Source organism: Xenopus laevis, chromosome 3L, assembly GCF_017654675.1.
Source record: "Xenopus laevis strain J_2021 chromosome 3L, Xenopus_laevis_v10.1, whole genome shotgun sequence".
Classification (NCBI taxonomy): domain Eukaryota; kingdom Metazoa; phylum Chordata; class Amphibia; order Anura; family Pipidae; genus Xenopus; species Xenopus laevis.
This window is the reverse complement of record NC_054375.1, coordinates 21,084,981-21,106,202: the sequence shown is the minus strand read 5'-3', so window position 1 is coordinate 21,106,202 and position 21,222 is coordinate 21,084,981. Positions and strand designations below refer to the sequence as shown.

At 41.3% G+C, this 21,222-nt stretch overlaps 1 protein-coding gene across 3 annotated transcripts; it reads right to left on the bottom strand.

The window, feature by feature from the left end:
* Positions 1-249: 249 nt before the first annotated feature.
* On the bottom strand, positions 250-17,620 carry sirt3.2.L (sirtuin (silent mating type information regulation 2 homolog) 3, gene 2 L homeolog). 3 transcript variants are annotated; one of them, NM_001096098.1, is given in 9 exon segments: positions 250-579; positions 815-1,027; positions 1,314-1,475; positions 1,687-1,787; positions 2,048-2,280; positions 3,292-3,474; positions 3,557-3,779; positions 4,667-4,769; positions 17,454-17,529. In NM_001096098.1, coding segments are annotated over 7 exon segments (1,053 nt in total). In that variant the 5' UTR covers positions 3,703-3,779; positions 4,667-4,769; positions 17,454-17,529; the 3' UTR covers positions 250-564.
* Between the last annotated feature and the right edge of the window lie 3,602 nt (positions 17,621-21,222).

The following is a 21,222-nucleotide window of genomic DNA, read 5'->3' as shown; positions in this document are numbered from 1 at the left end:
GCCAGAAGGGTTGCTGTATGGTTCCATAGAAAGTTACCATAGAGTGGGCTGGTTGGGAGCTGTTTGGGCCTCTGCGTACTTGTAATGGCAGGGCCTATTTTGACTCCCAGTCCAGGCCTGCATCGGAGGCAGGGTTATGATTAGCATCCCTCACATCTCCATCTATTGGATCCAACTGAACCTCCCAAGGCATCTGTTTGTGCCTCACCATTGTGTTACTAGCCAAAACAGACCTAGAAACCACCAAAATTCATTAAAACCGTTTTATTCCCAAATCTTTCTAAAATTCATAAAAAAGGGGTTCAATATAAATAAACATCACTATTATAAATAAATATATATATTTTACATACATTTGTAACAAAAGCCCAGCAGCATGTTGTAATGTAAACGTCTCCTTCCTCCAGTATCCAAGAAATATAAAATAAGTCTCTGGTGGGAAGCTATATGTTTTTCCATCCTCAGTTCTTCTAATAGACAATATTTGCCTGCCGGGGGTGGAGCTTCTTTGGATCAGGGGTGTGGCAGAAAGGCAGGATACAATGCTGATATTCTCAGTTGAAGTTAGTGTCCAGTTGCCTTAAAAAAAAAAAATTATATATATAATTTAAAGAAAAGGCAAACAGAAATATTCTGAAATCTGACTCCTCCCAATGTATCAGTGCATGGCCACACCTCATCTTCACTTCCTGCTAATAGGAAGGTGGCCATATCGGGTTAGCTCATGCATAGCCAAACATGGGGGCCCCTTATAGACTCACAACCAGATTATGTTCCCTGTGCTTAGTGACAAATAAAAAGACATTACATTTACCTGCTCCGTGGGGGATTTCATTAGTTTCTCTAGTTCCTCTTCCCAACATAACCCGTTAACCATTGTATGGGTGATGTCACATAGGTCACCTAATTCCGCTACATCTCTCCTCCGTAAGCGTTTCTTTGCAAAGGGACCAACTTTTTCCCTGTTAATTAAAAGCCGCGGAATGCTAGGTTTAACAATATTCACCAAGCTGGCAAATGGTTGGATCTGTGGAGAGGATGCAATATATGCCATGAATATCCTGTAAATGGTATCCTTATAAGCTTAGTGATGTCATGCATTTTAATTGTTGCTTAGTGACATGGCACAAGACATTAAAAATGCCTGCTCTAAAGTACGGAGATATTAGATGTCACCTCGATGGTCCATGGCCTGAATTAAAGCACTTGGCTTTCAGCCTTGTGCCTTTATATGGCCACAGAACCCTTCAGTGACTTCTATAGCCTTATAATTACAGTAGGGGTACATTATCCCTTATAATACAAGTGATTACCTTCAATGACGTCCCCATAATAATCAGGAGGTCAGCCTTGGGAAAGTCCTGGTAAGCTTGGGTGAAGGTTTTTGGCAGGTCTTCTCCAAAGAACACAATATCTGGTTTCACAGGCCCAGAACAGAACGTACAGCAGGGATGGATCCCATCAAAGATCAACTCCTGAAATGATAATAGTGACTTATAATTCTGTCGGAACACCCATAAAAGTTGCCTACACTATATTCTACAGTTTCAGTGGTAGCATCAGATCACACCCCTTTTCTTGTTAGTGGGTTATAACACAATAGGAGACCTATGGGGAGGGGGGGGTTGATAAGACTAAACCTGCAAGTTCTTTTTATTAGAGGAAATACAGCCCCCTGAAGATTACCTTGGCTTCATTAGCTGGGAATGGGGTGTAGCACAAGCTGCAAGATGCTGATGAGAAGGTGCCATGCACTTCGACGATTCTTTCAACAGGAATGCCAGCCACTGCATGAAAATAAAGGACAGCTGAAATGTATTCATAACCTCAACAAGGTAATTGAATATGAAAATGTTTGAGAATGGGTTGACATGTGACCTCTGGTTATCAGTACATACTGCAAGTACAAAAACCCATTGTATAGCAAATATATGATCTGTTATGCAAATGAGCCCTCTCACCCTACTGAAATGTAAATGTCTGCCTTCTAGTGGCTAAAGTGTTGGAATCTCAGCATTCCGTGTGTTTGTTGTGGGGCTATACTCACATCTTTCTAGGCCATCAATATTCTGGGTGTAACATCTCAGCAACAGACCTTTGTCGTGCAGCAGCCTTACAAAGTAGTGGACGAGGTTGGGTTTGTACTTCCCGGGGTACAGTTCCTTGGCCAGGTGGAAGAAAGGCTTTGGGTTACATACAAAGTAGTTGATGTCAAAAATGGCTTCCGGGTATGGAATGTCATACTTTTGCAGGTTGTCATAGATTCCTGAGCCAGGTGATCTGGTGGGAAATTAATATTATATTAGCTGGGGATAGGGTAAGAATTTAGGGGGGGGTCTCAGGTCTTTCAACCTCAGAGTACTTTAAACACATATATGGGACATAATGCTCAGCAGTTACGGGTTAGTAAACCACTCGTGGAATTGCCACAGTGGATAGAAGAATCATGCACACCTTCCAGTATGGGCCATAATCACAAGGCTCTCACCCTAATGTAGTGATTGTATTCATAAGATAATTTTATGAATGGTATTTTCATTACCATGACAGTGATGGCGGTGATACCGGGAGAAACACCTAAAACCTAACCAAAGCACTCCTAGTCCTAAACTGACTGAACATTTATAGGAAAGAGCAGTGAATATAATGTCTACTTATGAACTAGGTACTTGGCACAGACAAGAACCTTGGAAGAGGGTCTTCTGAAAACCTTTTGGGTCATTCTCACTGTACGTAAATATCCCCCATATTTCTGAGAGCTGCTGACTTCGGGAAGGCATGGAGGTTTAAGGGGCTCTGGCCACCAATTTTCTTATAATGTGGGGGGGGGCCTGGCCACCAATTTTTTTTTTCTCATGTGGGGTCCTAGCCACCAATATTTTTAATGGGGGGGGCCCTGGCCACAAATGTTTTTTTTTTTTATGGGGGGCCCTGGCCACCAATATCTTTTTATTTTTTTTATCAACATGTGGGAACCCTAGCCACCAATATTTTTTTTGTTTTTTTACTGTGTTGTGGGGGGCGGACCTGTAAATGGGGCTTGCAGTGGGCGCAGCCCAGGGGGCCCAGGAAATGTTGTTGTATAGGGCCTTGTGATTTCTGATGGCAGTCCTGCACACCACCATGCTGCCCCTTCCAGTGCTCCTCAGGAGCTATTGCAGAGGTCAGTGGCATGGCTGGGCATAACTAGTATGTCCTAGAAAGAACATACCAGTTCTTAAATGACCATGTGTTTGTAACTAAAAGGTGATTAAAAAAGAACAAAAGCCTAAGAATGAATATGGCACTTGCCTAAAATCCGGTATCCCACTAGCTGTGCTTATCCCGGCTCCAGCCATAACGATAATGTTCCTGCAGCAGTTTCTTGCAATAAGATCTAATATATCTGCTAGATCCTTACACCCCATTGGACATTTATTTGGCTTTATAGCGGAAATATTTTTCACCAGTGTGCTCTTTGGCAGTTGCCTCTTCCTAGGGTGAAATAAAAATCTTGAAGTGGAATCAAAATATTCCTGCATGCAATAAGTAAAACAAAGGCACCCAATATTCTAACCTTTGCTTTATAACACCAGAAAGCCGATCATTCTCTCTTTTCCTTGACAGATAGTCCAGTGGATGTTTTGAGTCCACAGCCTCCTGTGTATTCTGGTCTTCTATCACCGTAGTTTGGAAGGCAGAAGTAGTCGCTAATGCCTTCATTCTTGCATTGAGCCATTGGTCAGCACACGTGGAGACTTTTGGAGAAAGAGGGGAGATCTTTCTTAGGGGGACGTCTCCTGTCAGGAACAATAGTAAATATAAGCTCAAAAACATTGGTGTGGTGATGTTATCTTGGAGATGGAACAGTGTCAGCCAGCAAATGGTTTGGGGGCAGCTATTAGACTAATCATGTATCTAAAAAAAAAGAGGCACGGAGGTAGAATCAGTAACTTGTAGCCCAGAATGATGTGACATGCCTTGTGTAGGTTTTGGCACGGCTCTGCTCTCCACCCACCCCAGCAGGACCCTGCACTGGTGCCAGGGGGGGGAACATGCGAATGCATGGGGTGGAAAAGGGCACCCCAGCCTGGACAGATACAGGATTTATAAAGATATTAAAGTACAAGATATAAAGCTAGGGCGTGTCCCTATCTAATATAGTTCGCTACAGACTCCCCCTTGCTACTTTACCATTGGTTTGAGGCTAGTAATAAAATGAACCTGACCTTAGAGTTTATGTTTAAATCTGGCATCCAAACAGACCCTTTTTTCTGACCTAGAATGGTAGCAGCTCAAAGGAGAAGGTGCATAAAGGGTAATGGATAAAGCAGAATGGGTCTCTTTCTCTGGGCCTTCTTATCTCCCTAAAGTGCATGTAAAATTTACTAAGCCCACCTGCCCCATGGTTAAATCCATGGGTTCCCCAGGGACTGGCTTGATCTGCTCACCACTAGAATGGAAACTTATTAAATTAATTCTTTCCCATTTACAATATGCCTCCAACAAGGCTTAACGATCTTTGTTTGGATCCAGTACAAAGTATGGTTTTATTATTACAAAGAAAAATGGTAGATTTGAATTTTGAACTGTTTAGTTAGATTAGATAGATTCTGTGGAAGATGACTGTTCCGTAATTCAGAGCTTTCTGGATAAAGGAACCCATACCTGTACTGGGAATGCATACCTGGAAAGTGACTCAGGGGGTAGGACATTGTGTTGATTGCTGCCAAATTAGATCCCAGGGCAAAAACCTAAGCAAATGGGCATGGAACTCAGGAGTCCGATTCCTAAAAGGCAAAACAAATTCAAAATGCACACACTGAATATATAGAAACATGATACAACAATAACAATACTAACTAACTAAATATAGTATAGATATATATCTATACATATTTATTTATTTATTATGTATTACGGTGCTCAAAGTTAAAACACAGGTTGATTTTATGCACTGTTTTTTACACATTGTTTTACACTGTTTTATTCACTAAATTATAATATTTGTGATAATTGCATATCAGCTATATTGAAATTTTAATGCTTTGTCACCGCGACCGCAAACGCGTCGCTATCTCCCCGTGTGGACTAGCCCTAACACAAGATAACAGCTGCCTGGTAGATCTAAGAACAACACTCAATAGTAAAAACCCATGTCCCACTGAGACACATTCAGTTACATTGAGAAGGAAAAACAGCAGTCTGCCAGAAAGCATTTCTCTCCTAAAGTGCAGGCACAAGTCATATGACCAGGGGCAGCTGGGAAATTGACAAAATGTCTAGCCCCATGTCAGATTTCAAAATTGAATATAAAAAAATCTGTTTGAGAAATGGATTTCAGTGCAGAATTCTGCTGGAGTAGCACTATTAACTGATGAGTTTTGAAAAAAAAAAAAACATGTTTTCCGATGACAGGATCCCTTTAAGAGCTACAAGGACCGTTCTGCCCTTAAACGGTTTCATGTTTCCCTACTTACTGAAACCACAGACTGACAGAATACAGTATGACAGTATTTAAGTCACCTTGTGGGTGAGGTAATGACTAATGCTTTCAGATCCGTACCTCTTGCCAAGTGAGAATAGTTCAGTTAATAAAAGAGCGCAGCTGTAGGATCTTTATGGCATTCCAGGAGGAGAGGTTTTGTGAAAGTTAACAAATACAGCTGGGAAAGTCACAGTCTGTGATCACAGGGAAATGAGAATGAAAGTTAAATAACATGGGCTGAGAAGCAACAGTTCAATGTAGAGAGGCAAACAGTTCAACCACAGATTAATGACCACTTTTTAAAGTATGACATTTAATTTTGCACTTCTTCCATGTTATGTACACACAGCTATCTGCCCACCAGACTAAGAATTGGTGGGCTCTTTAGGCAGAGCTTGATCAATCATAGGTCACAAACCAGTTTTTAGACCTCCCTTGAGTGACATTGTTGTCACATACCTCAACAGTCTTTGAAGGCAGCTGGCATAGGCTACACGGGGAATTACATGGAGACTGAGTAGCAAAGTACAGGGAAAGCAGGGTAGCAACTTTCACATTAAGCCCATCAGGGTGGTGGAGGGCACCATTTTTAAAAACTGAAAGGGAAACTATACAACTGAACAAGACAAATCTCTAAAAATATATTCCATAATGTAAAAACACTTTCATATAAAAAAAGACTTTCATGAAAAATATTGTTTTATAATACCAAGAGACATTGAAACACTGTCATTTTACTTACTCCACCCCCTGTCTAACAGGAGGCGCTGTGCTCACACAAGCCAAAAGCACATGTACATGCCGAGTTACTACAGCCAATACTACTACTACTACTATGCCTACACTTCCTGCTAGGTGACCAGTGTGCGACAAAGAACATCACAAAATGGCGGCTCAAGGTAAAAGGTGTAAAAGGGCAACATTTATGACATATATGTCAATTTGATGGGATTCCTTTTTAGGAATGTTAGTTAAGCATTCTAGCTGAACATATAGGTTTACTTTAAATGCAAGGTAAATGTTCTAAAAATTATTTTCTTCTCCCATAAACAATGAAGGTAAAATGTTAGTACGTGAGCAATATGGTCTGTATTGGGCGGCCAGGAAAGGGTTTTAGAGGCTGTCGCCTTGAGCAGGGAAACTCAGTGGAACTAATGAAAAGAATGAATAGGAGGAGAGCAGCAATAAGAGAGATGCATAATACAAAAGAACCACAAGAAAGCAATAAATGGTATAATGGGAAAAATAAAAACTCCCCGTAGGTGAACTCAGCCAGCTTTACAGATTTATGATCATAAGGTTTTTGTTGGGCCAGACAAGAGTATTTTGTGTTGAGGAATAACTTCATGGGATTCTCACATCTTTTAAGAGTGTTTTTATGACAGCAATGAATGTATGAAAGGGTATGGCTATGGGGGAAAAAAAGAAGAGGTGATTTGTTTAATCAAGTGCAGAAATGGTTTGGAAAAGGAATCTATTGTGTGTTTTTACCAATGTAAATGTAAATAAAATTATATGTATGTACGTTTGTATATCTACATGCCTCCAGGAGAGACCATTGAAAAGAAGAGATTCGCAGCATTATGTTAGTGCTCAGAAGCACCTCAGAGGTTCCACAGACAAGCAGGCTATGCGAGTTTGTTATGACTTGTAGAAGGAGTTGACCAGTAGCTTACACTGTAAATGCCAGCGGGGGGGGGGGGGAGATTGGGGTTGTAAATAAAATGACTACTGCTGGCTCTCAGTAGTCTGTGTTTAGTTGAGCTCAGGTGGTAAGGAGAAGTTTCCACTGCTGATTAATCTGCTCCATAAGGTCTGCTGCCTGAATTAGTATCAAAGGACTCCATAATGTTTAGGAGGGCTCGCTATGATCCAAACGAACATATACCAACAGGGTAGCAATCAATAATAATATATAGATAGGTATGCACACTCAAAAGAAGGCAAGTATGGTATATTTAAAATAAAGTTTTACTTGTTTATGCAAATAATACACACAAAGCCACAATAGTAGGCCTGTATAATACAATACATAAGCTTACATGGTATATACCTAACGTTAAACATAGCCACAATTACATAACAGTAAACAGTAAGTATTACAATTATACAGCAAGGAGCAGATACACCTACCACCAGTATGAGAATGGCCCCAACGTTTCGGCGTAAGCCTTTGTCAAGGGGGTTCTATGATCCAAACGAACATATACCAACAGGGTAGCAATCAATAATCACAGGGTTTCATATGCCGAAGTTAGCAGGTTCTCCCCACCTAGGATTGCCACCTTTGTCTGCAGCAAAAACCCAGACAACGGACAAACAGGGGCAGGCTGGTGACATTATGGGGAACTGTGATGCTTGGGGGGGTGGACCAGCTACTTCTTCTAAAGTGATTTTTGGGTCACAATTTTAACTCTAACTTCATTTTACTCCGCAAAGAAACCACTTAATGTTTTCTAGCTCAGTCATTGGCTGCTGGTATAATGCTTTCAATTACAGAAGGGTAAATAAGCAACAGTTTTTGGGAAAGGGCACAAAGTTTTAAACAGAATCGTTTCACTTTGTTTCCAGAAACAAATATAATTTTATTTTGATGACAGTATCCCCTTTAATCAGTCAAAAGCACTCATTTTGCAGCAACAAGTGTTTCTCTATAAAGTGTTTGTACAACTGTGTGTGCCCTGTGTAATAATGCCAAGCACCCCTGTGCCCCAAGCTAGAGATGGGGGATGACCTTTTCTTTGTAAACACAATCAGCAGTGCTCTCTTTCCAACAAGTTAAGGATAACTTTAATGTACCTAACAAGCTGCTATTCCGTTACCTGCAACTCCGGCATGCCATTAATCAGCAATTTCGTTCTGGCCCACCTACCATAGAGGTACCCCCCCTTGAAAAGCTGCTTAGGAAAGAAAAACTAGTCAAACCACTCTCTGCTATATACCGCCAGATTGGAACGTGTACTTTGATTCCCAATGGTGACCTTACAAATATTCCTGACCTCACGGTCGATCAATTGGAAATTATCCTTGCCGAATCCATTCAGCCCCTATTAGATCCAGGGATAGGCTTATACAATTCAAGTATCTCCATAGAGCCTACTACACGCCTCATATTTTGCACTGAATCAACCCCACATTTCCGGATGTGTGTAACAAGTGTAAAAGTGGTCATGCTGACTTTTTCCATCTAGCCTGGAGCTGTCCCGTTATACAAAATTTTTGGTCTGAAGTAGCAGCGTGCATCTCTCAGCTAATGGCATTACCGGTAGAAATACACCCTTCAGTCTTGTTACTTAACTACCTAGATGACACTGTTACTTCACGGACGGAAAAAACACTGCTCACTTTTCTACTATTTTTTGCTAAAAAGGCAATTGCCATGAAATGGAAGGATGACCTCCCACCTACAACCACTCTTTGGAAAATATTGGTTGAGCAAACTCTACCGACCTTGGAACAAATTTATGCAGCTCGTGGTTGTCCCACGAAATTCTCTAAAATCTGGACTCTCTGGATACTGCAGTATGAATCCTATACTAACAGGACACAGTCCCCCCCTCAACCTGCTCTGGACTGGCTTAACGATCTGGACTTGACTTGATGTTGCTTGTGTAGAGCTTTTGCCTTATCTGACTAGGTGGTCAGCCCCCTTCTCGGAAGCTAGATATGCTCCGAAGCTATATGGTCGGTCTTGACTTGTTCTTAGTAACTATGTGTGAGGTAGGGATCCTTTGTCGTGGATATTCCTTCTTGATCTCCCTTTGGCTTGATCTTGATCTCTTCTTTCTCTCTTTACCTCTTCTCTCTCTTCTTGCTTCTCATTTCAGGTACACAGAGGCCCAATCAGCCTACACAGAGGCCCAAACAGCCCCACCAGCCCACTAAATACTGACTTTCTATGGCAGCTTATAGCAGCCCCTCTAGCATTTGTCAGAACCCACAGATTGCCAGTCCGGGCCTGTAGCCATCTCTTGATGGAGAGATGTTGCCTATAGTAGCAGTGGGCTAATAGTCTCTGTGAAGAGATTGTGGCTGTGGGATAGCAGGGAGAGATGAAGCCTATAGTAGCAGTGTGATAATCGTCTCTGGAAAGGGACTGTGGGGTAGCAGGTATAGTAGGGAGAGATGGTGCCTATATAGTAACAGTGAGGATAATAGTCTCTGGGAAGGGACTGAGAGAGCAGGTATAGAAGGGAGCGATGGAGCCTATAATAGCAGTGGGATAATAGTATCTTGGAAGATTGTGGCTGTGGGATAGCAAGTATAGAAGGGATAGATGGTGCCTATAGTAACAGAGGGATAATAGTCTCTGGAAAGGGACTGTGGGATAGCAGGTATAGTAGGAATGGATGGTGCCTATAGTAGCAGTGGGACAGTCATCTCTGTGAAAAAATTGTGGCTGTGGGATAGCAGGTATAGTAGGGAGAGATGGAACCTATAGTAGCAGTGGGATAAACATCTCTGGGAAGGGACTGTATGAGAGCAGGTATCGTAGAGTAAAATGCCTTCCAATGCCTTAGATCCACCAAAATTAAAGATGCCCCAGCCTTAATTTATTTAACTATCCAAAAAGGGAAAATATCTGGATTTAGATCATCAAAACGCACCAAGTGCATTCAGTGTGGGCACTGGGAAGGGCAACATGAGAAAGAAGTGACTTTGCCCAAAAGAAAACATAGGAAGGAGCAGTAAAACCTATTGCATCCTATGGTTAATGTGTAATCTCCAAAAACCTACTCACTGCAATAAAAAAAAAATGGGAAAGTAACAACAGGTGTAACCAAACTGCTTGGTTGTATTTGCTTCCCTTGTTCCTAGAATTTCATTCTGTTTCTCTCTGTCCTCCTGAACGTGATGGACATGTGTCTTTTTTCAACCTAACTTACTGTTACTTCAAGACAAAAACTGTGGTACCAGGTTAGCCAGTAGCAAAAATAACAACAAACAAATACAAAAAGTATTGTAGAACCTATATTGTCTAACAATAAAAATACATTGCAAGCTTTCGGTGCACCAAGGCCCCTTCGTCAGGCAAAATACAAATGAAAGCTAGAAAGGCACAGTTTATATACTGTTAGATTAGTGAAAGTTATTCATGGGGAATAAATTAGGAAATTACAGATAGAGATCAATTGTAGAGATTATGCAATGAATTAGGATGGGTTATAAATAGTCCAGGAGTCTGGATTCAGTCAGGTCACATAGTGTGACATGAAACCTGACCCTAAATCAAGGCCCGGTCTTAATGTGTTAATAACGCCATATGTTACTTCAAAATGACTAATAGTTAAATTGGCTCCTGACCTATAAACACCAGTCCCGGCTACAAAGAGGCAATGCTGCCACCTCCTGGTCTGGCTGATAATTACACAAAGCTTATCCGCTTAGGTTGTATTTGTTTATCCCAAACAAGATTTGCCAAGTCATCCTTGTAAAACCAGTCAAGATCCCACACTCTGAAATATGTTATTAACTTGTATACTCAAGGGCGGATTAATGCATAGGCTAATCTAGGATATACATTAGGGGCCCAGAGTGCTCGGGCCCATGGGGAAGTTTCAATTGTTTTATATTAGTGTTAATTATTTAACTGTTCTACAGGCCTGTGTGCCACTGATGTGTTACTTTATAGAGCTTGGGAGCACACTCCTTGCCAAATCTTGCCCCAGCAAGCAAGCCAGTACCGGCCATGCGGGGGAAGGGGGCTTGGGGGAGGGGCAGCACAGCACCCAACTGAGCCCAGCAGCAGAAGCAGCTGTAAGCCTACTGCTGCAACACAGTAAATACAATACAAATAATATTTTACTGTTACTAATACTAAATCATTTGGAAGCTAATTGTTGTCTATTTCTAAATGTTTGGGATTGGGAGAAGCCTAGAAGGGGCCTGTGAAAAGTGTAACCTAGGTGCCTCACATCTCATCAATCCGCCATTGTGTATGCTGCAGACTGCACTGTTACCCATCACTGCTCCTGGCATCTAGTGCTATCATAGGATATTCTACGGTGTTCTTTTATAACAGATTACACTTCTCCCCAGACACACGGTTTCCTAATGCTGCAATGGTAATTAGTTACTGTAGCCGCATGCTGCAGACTGCACTGATTTCCATGAAGCTTTGCAAACTGCATTCTGAATAAGCCAAGATGGATGTGGGAATCACATATAGTTTGTTTTAAAGGTACACAAACCTCAGTTGATATACTTAGGTCTAATGGCACCTATGATATCTACATAAACTCTCACATTCACTTGTGCCACTTATTGGCCCAACTGCCATAGAAAGTCACTCTTTTGTGGGCTGCTGGGAACAGGTCTGGGAGTCAAAATAGGCCCTGGCATTCCAAGTACACAGAGGCCCAAATTGCCAGTCCGGGCCTCTTTGTACTTGGAATGCCAGGGCCTATTTTGACTTCCAGTCCAAACACTATATAATTGTGACAGTAGCCATATCACTTGCACACCTCTAGGGCAGGAAATTTCATTCAAAGGAATATTCTATGCAATGTACTAAAGACAGTAGAACCCCCATTTTACGTTTTTCAGGGGACCAGAAAAAAATGGTGTGAAAGCAGGGAAATGTATTATGCATAATATATAGGTGGGACCACAAAACAACAATGAAAAATGAGGGAAAACTTTAAATCAGGGGATGTCAAATGGGGGTTCTACTGTACATGCAGTGTCCTTTAATATCTCCCAATGCACCCCTGTTAATCCACAAGCATTATGGGGGAGGGGGGAATAAACCATAAATCCTCTAAGAGCAACGTAACAGCAGCATCTCCCGGTGATCTCTGATCAGTGCAGCCCAACTCACTGGGGCATAGACATATGATGTCATCACCGTGATGGTGAAACCAACCAATTGTTACACAGAGGAAGAGATAGTTCTGCCTCATTAACCCCTTCCTGACTATGGCCTGGAAACATTAACATCCATATTGATTTGTTTCTGTATTCTCACCAAGTTTCACTGTGCAGTGCTATGGTTATATTTGGAAAACCATAGAGATAATGTACCCCTACTGTAAATGATAAATATATTAGAAGTCACTGAGGGGTTCTGTGACCATAAAAGGCACAAGGCTGCAGGCTAAGTTATTTAGGGCAGCGGTCACCAAACTTTTTTGGCCCGGGGGAGGGGACGGCATCCAATTTGGGCACGCTGGCGGCCCAGTTCACAACTGTCCACGGCCCGGCAGTTGGGACCCCTGATTTAGGGAACTCTGTGTTAATAATAATAATAATAATAATCCGGCAGTTGGGACCCCTGATTTAGGGAACTCTGTGTTAATAATAATAATAATAATAATAATAATAATAAAAATTAGCTCAATATTTCGCATCATTTCAGTAGGTTTTGGCGAGAAAAAAAAACCCAGAAAAAACACCCATAGATAGGCCTGGATTTGTGGCCTGGGCCTAGGGCAGCAAAATTTAGGGGTGGCATGCCGCCCAGCCACATTCTAAGGTGTACGGGGGACTCAAAGCTCCCCAGTGCTCAGATACTTGAAAGCGCACGCAAGCCCGGTGGGAGGGGTTGCGTGCGATAAACGGCTGGCGCTGGGACCATGCGGCTTTGGGCCACCATTCTGTGAAATCTGGCCCTGCATTTAGACTAATGGATAGTAAAAAAAATGTTGCAAAGAAGTAAAACAAAAAAAAACATGCCCATTTACTTAAATGCGTTTTGCTAATTTTTTGGCAAAGTAAAACAGGTTGGATTCGCCCATCGTTAGACATTTATCTTTGACTCTTGTTGGGTGGGGCAGCACAGCTCCCGAAGGGCCCAAGCAGCAGCTGACTGCATTTTATTCACTAGTTAGTTAGCATTACTAATAGTTAATAATTTGGAAGATAATTGTATATTTCTAAACTTTTGGGAAAGGGAGTAGCCTGAAGAGGGGCACTGTGGCAACTGTAGCTTAGGGGCTTCACATCTCATTAATCCGCCATTGAGCATGCTGAACACTGTTTGTTACCCATCACTGCTTGTGGCTGATAGCTTGTCATACACACAGTTTCCTAATGTTGCAAGGGTAATTAGCAAGATGGATGTGGGAATTACAAAATTTGTTTTAAAGGCACACAAACATAGTTACAAAGTTTAGCCCCTCCATATGAAAACCCAGCATCCATACATACACACACCCCTCCCTACTTTTAATTAAATTCTATGTACCCATACCTATACTAACTATAGAGCTTAGTGTCACAATAGTCTTTGATATTATGTCTGTCCAAAAGATCATCCAAGCCATTCTTAAAGGCACTAACATATCATTAATCTAGTTTGTTAATATATTTAGCTCCAATTCAGGTCTGGACTGAGAATCAAAATAGGCCCTGGCATTTCAGGTAAACAGAGGCCCAAACAGCCCCTTACCACTCCTATGGCAATATACAGCAACCCCTCTGTCATTTGCCAGAACCCACAGATTGCCAGTCTGGGCCTGCTCAAATTCCACCTAGGCTATCTGCATAGAATTTCACATTCACTTGTGCTATTGACTGGCCCAAGTACACAACTGTGAGGGTAGCAATACAACTTGCATGCCTCTGGGGCGGGGGAGGGGGGACGGAGTTGCATTCAAAGGAATGTTCTATACAGTGTATTAACTGCATGCAGTGTCCTTTAATATATCCCAGTGCACCCCTGTTAATTCACAAGCATTACCTACCTCTGTGTGGGGGAATAAACCATAAATCCTCTAAGAGCAACGCAACAGCAGCATCTCCCGGTGACCTCTGATCAGTGCAACCCAACTCACTGGGGCATAGACACAAGATGTCATCACCGTGTTTGAAAAACCAACCAATTGTTACACAGAGGAGGAGATAGTTCCGCCTCTTTAACCCCTTCCTGAATATGGCCTGGGAAAATTAACATCCATATTGATTTACTGTATTCTATTTCTGTATTCTCACCATTAGTTTCACTGTGCAATGTGATTGTTATATTTGGAAAATATTAGAGATAATGTACCTCCTACTGTAAATGATATGGAAAGTAGAAGCTATTCTGACCATATAAAGGCAAAGGGCTGCAGGCTGAGTTACACAGGGAACTCCGAGTGTAAGGTTATTGTAAAATTTGCATGGACACTATATGGTTTTTATATTTTGTTAATTAATAAAGAGACATTAATAGGGATGAGAGAAATGTTTTGTTTCCGATTTAGTCGAGAAAATAGAAAAATTGACACACGAAAAAATGGCCGTTGACGTCAGCGTGTTTTACAAATTTTTTGCAAAGTGAAACAGGTCAGATTTGCCCATCGCTAGACAATCTTTGACTCTTGGAGGGGGGAGGGAGCAGCACAGCACACGACCGTCCCAGCCCAGCAGCAGCTGACTGCATTTTCTTGTTACTAATTATTTTACTCTTACTAATCGTTAATAATTTGGAACATAATTGTTGTATATTTCTAAACTTTTTGGGTGGGAGTAGCCTAGAAGAGGGTCATGTAGAAAGTGTAGCCTAGATGACTCACATCTCATTATTAATACACCATTGTGTATGCTCCAGACTGCACTGTTGGTTACCCATCACTACACGAGGCGTCTAGTTAAACTAGCATAAGATATAGGACATTCTACTTCCTGTGTTTTCTGAAGAGTTTCCACTTCTCAGACACACACACACAGTTTCTTAATGCTGCAAGGGTAATCAGTATTTACTGTAGGTGCATGCTGCAGACTGCATTGATTTCCATGAAGCTGTGAAAACTGCATTGTGAATTAGCCAAGATGGATGTGGGAAACACAAACATTTGTTTTAAAGGAGAAGGAAAGTCATCTTGCACCCCCAAGTGATTGTACTGAGTTACCTGAAACCCGGGCTGGTGCTCCTATAGGCAGAAAACTGCACCAGGCCGGGGTTATACCAATGAGCACCACAAATCGATTCTCTTCTGTCTTCCTTTTTCTTCGCACAGCTGGGAATGCGCAGTAGAATGAAAAGCCGAACTTTAACTAGAAAGTCGGCTATTTCGTTCAACTGCGCATGTGTTTGCCCCGGGAAATTTGAAGAAAGAAGAAGCTGGAAGAGGATCGCTCTGTGGTGCTTACTGATATAACCCCGGGTCGGTGCAGTTTTCTGCTGATAGAAGCATGGGGTTTCAGGTAAGTAAATACAATCACTTGGGGGTGCCTAACATTTGGCACCCCCAAGTGCAATATGACTTTCCTTCTCAAGGTACACAAACATATAATTACTAATTAATTATATAATGGTCCAATTCCACCCATGATATCTGCATAAACTCTCACATTCACTTGCGCTACCATTGGTCCAACTACACAATAGTGAGGGTAGCCATACTACTTGCACGCCTTTGCGGCAGGGGAGGGGGGCAGGGAGTTGCTTTCAAAGGAATGTCCTATACAATATAGTAACTACATGCAGTGTCCTTCAATATCTCGCAGTGCACCCCTGTTAATCCCCAAGCATTACCTACATCTATGTGGGGAATAAACTATAAATCCTCTAAGAGCAACCCAACAGCAGCATCTCCTCTGATCAGTGCAGCCCAACTCACTGGGGCATAGACACATGATATCATCACTGTGTTGGAGAACCAAACAAATTGTGACAGAGGAAGAGATAGTTCCCCTCTTGAACCTCTTCCTGACTATGGCCTGGAAACATTAACATCCATATTGATGTATTATATTTCTGCATTCTCACCATGATTAGTTTCACTATGCAATGCTATGTCATATTAAGAAAATCATATTAGTGATCATGTACCCCCCTACTGTAAATGATAAGGATATTAGAAGCCACCAAGGTGTTCTGTGGCCATATAAAGGCACAAGGCTGCAGGCTGAGTTACACAGAGAACTCTGGGTTATTGTAATATTTGTATGGACATGACTATGGTTTTTATATTTTGTTAATTAATAATGAGAAATTAATAGGAATGACCGATATATTTCCCTGCGATTCAGAAGATTTCCACGAGAAAAAAAAACACCCATAGACTCTAATGGATAGTAAAAAACTGTTGCGAGAAGAAAAAAAAAAAACGCCCATAAAATGCGTTTAGCTAATTTTTTTGCAAAGCCAAACAGGTCAGATTCACCGTAGCTACACATTAATCTTTGACTCTTGTTGTGGGTGGGGGAGGCTGCAGCACAGCAACTGACAGGGCCCAGCAGCAGCTGACTGCATTTTATTGTCACCAATTATTTTACTATTACTAATGGTTAATATTTTGGAAGATAATGGTTGTATATACAGTATCTAAACTTATGGAAGTGGGAGTAGCCTGGAAGGGGGCCCTGTGGCAACTGTAGCTTAGGGGTCTCATATCTCATTAATCTGCCATTGTGCATGCTGCAGTGCTGGTTACCCATCACTGCAAGTGGCATTAGGGTTGCCACCTTTTCTGGAAAAAAATACTAGCCTTCCCATATTATCTTGTTTCCCTATTAATAACATTGGGATCAACCATCATCTTACTGGCCAGGCCGGTAAAATACCGGCCAGGTGGCAACCCTACGTTGCACCTAGTTAACTATGATAGAACATTCTACTTCATGTGTTCTCTAAATAAATTTCACTTCTCCCCAGACACACACACACAGTTTACTAATGCTGCAAGCTAGGAGTTACTGTAGGTGTATGCTGCATGCTGCAGACTGCATTGATTTCCATGAAGCTGTGCAAACTGCATTATGAATTAGCCAAGATGGATGTGGAAATCACATAAAACTTATTTTAGAGGTGCAGAAACATAAAATTAATCTAGTTTCAGTTAATATATTTAGGTCCAATTAAACTCTCACATTCACTTGGGCTACTGATTGGCCCAACTACACAATTGTGAGGGTAGCCATACTACTTGCACGCCTCTGAGGTGGGGGAGGGGGCAGGGAGTTGCATTCAAAGTAATGTTCTATATACAATGTAGTAGCTACATGCAGTGTCCTTTAAAATCTTCCAGTGCATATGTGTTAATCCACAAGCATTACCTACCTCTATGTGGGGGAATAAACCATAAATCCTCTAAGAGCAACACAACAGCAGCATCTCTCGGCGACCTCTGATCAGTGCAGTCCAAATCACTGGGGCATAGACACATGATGTTGTCACCATATTGGAGAAACCAACCAATTACATAAAGGAAGAGATAGTTCCGCCACTTTAACCCCTTCCTGACTATGGCCTGGGAACATACTGACTGGCCCAACTGCACAATTGTGAGGTAGCCATACCACTTGCACGCCTTTGTGGTGGGGGAGGGGGGGAGTTGCATTCTATATCTGTACAATGTACTAACTGCATGCAGTGTCCTTTAATATCTCCCAGTTCTGTTAATCCACAAGCATTACCTACCTCTATGTGGGGGGAATAAACCATAAATCCTCTAAGAGCAACAGCAGCATCTCCCGGTGACCTTTGATCAGTGCAGGGTTGCCAGGTCTAATTTTCAAAACCAGCCCAAGTAAGCTACAAAACCAGCCAAAAACAAGCCAAGAGGCACATCAAATGTAGCCCAAAAATAGCCCAATGTGTGCAGTGGAAAACGTCTAAAAAATAAATGAACATATGTGAAAATACGCGGTTTTTCACTGTTTCACAAATTTTTCCATGAAGCAAAATGGGACATATTCGCCCATCACCAGGGGGGTGACTACAGAGGGGGCCCAGGAGGTATAGGGGCCCCATAAGACCCTAATACATATACAATTTCAATAAATATTAGTAAAACAGTAATTGAGTAAAGGCAACAGAAAATGCGAGAATGCAGGGACGGAAGACTGGGGTACAGAGCCCAAAACCTGATAACGCCCAACTTCTACGCAAGTCAGTCCCATTGCATGCTGGGTATTGTAGTCTTACATTAAACTTGGCAGTTAGCAAATTGTTAGCTAAAGACTACATTACCCAACATACATTGGGAGACGCAGGCTTGGCACATTAGGGCAAGAAAAAACTTCGTCAGGTTTCCAGCCAAAGGCCCAAAAAGTAGCCCAAATCCGTACCTTGGCTAGTTTGTACTTTCAAAACCCATCTGGGTTTTAAATTAGTAGCCTAATTTGGCTGGAAACCCGCACAACCTGGCAACCCTGGATCAGTGCATCCCAACTCACTCGCATAGACATATGATTTCAACAACGTGTTGGAGAAACCAACCAATTATTACATGGAGGAAGAGATAATTCTGCCTCTTTAACCCCTTCCTGGGAACATAAACATCCACATTGATTTATTATAGTTCTGTATTCATAACATTAGTTTCAATGTGTAATGTCATCGTTATATTTTGAAAACCATATTAGGTATAATGTACCCCCTACTGTAAATGATAAGGATATTAGAAGTTACTGAGGGGTTCTGTGGCCATATAAAGTCACAAGGCTGTAGGCTAGGGAACTCTGGGTATAATATTATTGTAAAATGTATGTGAACACTATATGGTTTTTACATTAATTAAAGGAAAACTATACCCCCCACAACAATGTAGGTCTCTATACAAATATATTGCATTAAACAGCTCATTTGTAAAACCCTGCTCCATGTAAATAAACCATTTTCATAATAATATACTTTTTAAGTCGTATGTGCCATTGGGTAATCATAAATAGAAAATTGCCATTTTAAAATATATGGGCCACTCCCCTGTGATCATAGGATTCAAAATGCACACAAACCATACATGTTAGGTCACATGAGCCAATTAACAGACAGAGTTCTGTCCTTTGCTTCCTGTTACAGTTAAGAGTTGTAGTATTTCTGGTCAGGTGACCTCTGAAGCAGCACACAGACCATCAATCACAAAATGGTGGCAAGAGATGTAAAAGGGAAATATTTACTTAAATATATATATATACACCAGTTTGGTAAGATTCTTTAATATGATATAATATTGATATAAATTATATATTGCTTAAATATTCATTTTGGAGGTATAGTTTTTCTTTAATATGAGAATGAGAAATTAATCTTGGAGAGGGAACAGCCTTATAAGTAGTGTCACTTGGTTGTCTGGTACAAACAATAGAAGTCCTCCTTAATTTAGAAAACAAAGGCCTGGCAACAGTCTTGTCACACCTAAAAGCCCAATTAACATCAAAAAAGGGTCTGACTTGCTGGAACCAGTATTGAATAGCTAATCAGTTAATCAGGTAGGGGCAAGGACTTCAAGTTCCTGGAAGGAGACATGGAAACATGTATATCCGTAATGGCGGAAGGGTAACTTCCTGTGACTTACTAGTATATGTTAAGGTGGCCATACATTATTAGATCTGCTCGTTTGGCGAGGTCGCCAACATGTTACTGGTCTTTTAAGATCCGCTTGTTTACAAGCGGATCTTAAAAGACCAATAACAAAAAAAAAATTTAAAAAATAATTTGTTTTTACTTAACGTAAAAAAAAAAGCCACCAAGGCAGTTTTAACTCCTCTTCAGAAACAGCGACAGGGCGACGATCCATTGTGCAGCATTCGATTTCTCCTCCCTACCTTCTATAGGAGATAGCTAGGGAGGAGAAATCAAGTGCCGCATGATGGATCGTTGCCCTCTCGCCATTTCTGAAAAGTAGCGCAAGCAGAGAATCCGTAAGTAATTTCTTAAAAAAGACTTTGCGCATTTAAAGTTAAAACTGCCTTGGTGTTTTTTTTCATTAAGTAAAAACAATTTTTTAACCCAATATGCCCACTAACAGCTGGGCAATAATGGGTTAATCCAAAAGTTTGGCCCTAAAGCCGAACAATCTGATTACTAGGCTGCGAATGGATGCCGACAGGTCACAGGACCTCATCCACTAGCTGATTTTTGGCCTGATATCGATACACGGGCAGATAAGATGCCAAATCGGTCTGAAGTACCAATATCGGCAGCTTTAATCTGACCATGTATGGCCACCTTAAAGGAGAAGGAAAGGCTAAAATTAAGTAAGCTTTATCAGAAAGGTCTATATAAATACACCAGTAAACCCTCAAAGTAATGACTCTCTGTCAAAAGAAACACAGCATTTCTTTCCTTCTATTGTGTATACATGGGCTTCTGTATCTGACTTCATGTTTTCAGCTTAAACCTCCAGAGCTAAGGGCTTGAGCATGCTCAGTTTGCTACTCTCCCCCTCTCTCCTCCCCTCCCTGCTGTAATCTGAGCCCAGAGCTATGACTGAGCAGGGAAACTTAGGCTGGATGTGATGTCACACCAAGTGAATATGGCAGCAGTATCCTAAACAAACAGAGAGAGCTTATAGCTGTTTACTCAGGTATGGAAAAGCATTCAACAGAATAAATATAGTGTTATAGCTTGCACTATTGTGGCTAATCTATTGACAATAAACTGCTTCAGTACCTTTCCCTCTCCTTTAAGCATCATTCAAATGTACTAATAAATTCTAGAAGTCCATCTCTCTACAGTTGGGCAGAGTGGACACACAGGGCTCAGGAGAGGACTGACCACCTTACCAGACCGGAGGGAACCCTTGCATTGCGGACCAGACACCTAACAGAATCAAGGAGAAGTATACATAGGCAGTGTGATCTTCTAGGGTTAAAGGTTATATAGAGTGTCCATAGGTGTGGGGTAATATTTAGGTGGTTGGGCTATTGTGTGACATTTTAGTGTGTCTACTTAAAGTAGAGTATGTCCTTAGTGTATATTATGAAGTTTATGTGCTTATTGTATTTTTATTCTAATATAATTTTCATTTCTGTTATGATTTATGTTTATTTAAATATTGTCCAAATATATAAAATAATTGTCTCTACATATATTGTTTGGTGAT

What these genes read in the sequence shown, in the direction of transcription:
- sirt3.2.L (XM_041585259.1), bottom strand. Translation starts at nt 4,694, where the DNA reads ATGTCCTACCCCCTGAGTCACTTTCCAG. An exon ending in TCTGGTGTTATAAAGCAAAG is followed by an intron (nt 3,475 to 3,556) that starts GTTAGAATATTG and finishes ATTTCACCCTAG; the next exon opens with GAAGAGGCAACTGCCAAAGA. An exon ending in TTATGGGGACGTCATTGAAG is followed by an intron (nt 1,028 to 1,313) that starts GTAATCACTTGT and finishes TCCTCTCCACAG; the next exon opens with ATCCAACCATTTGCCAGCTT.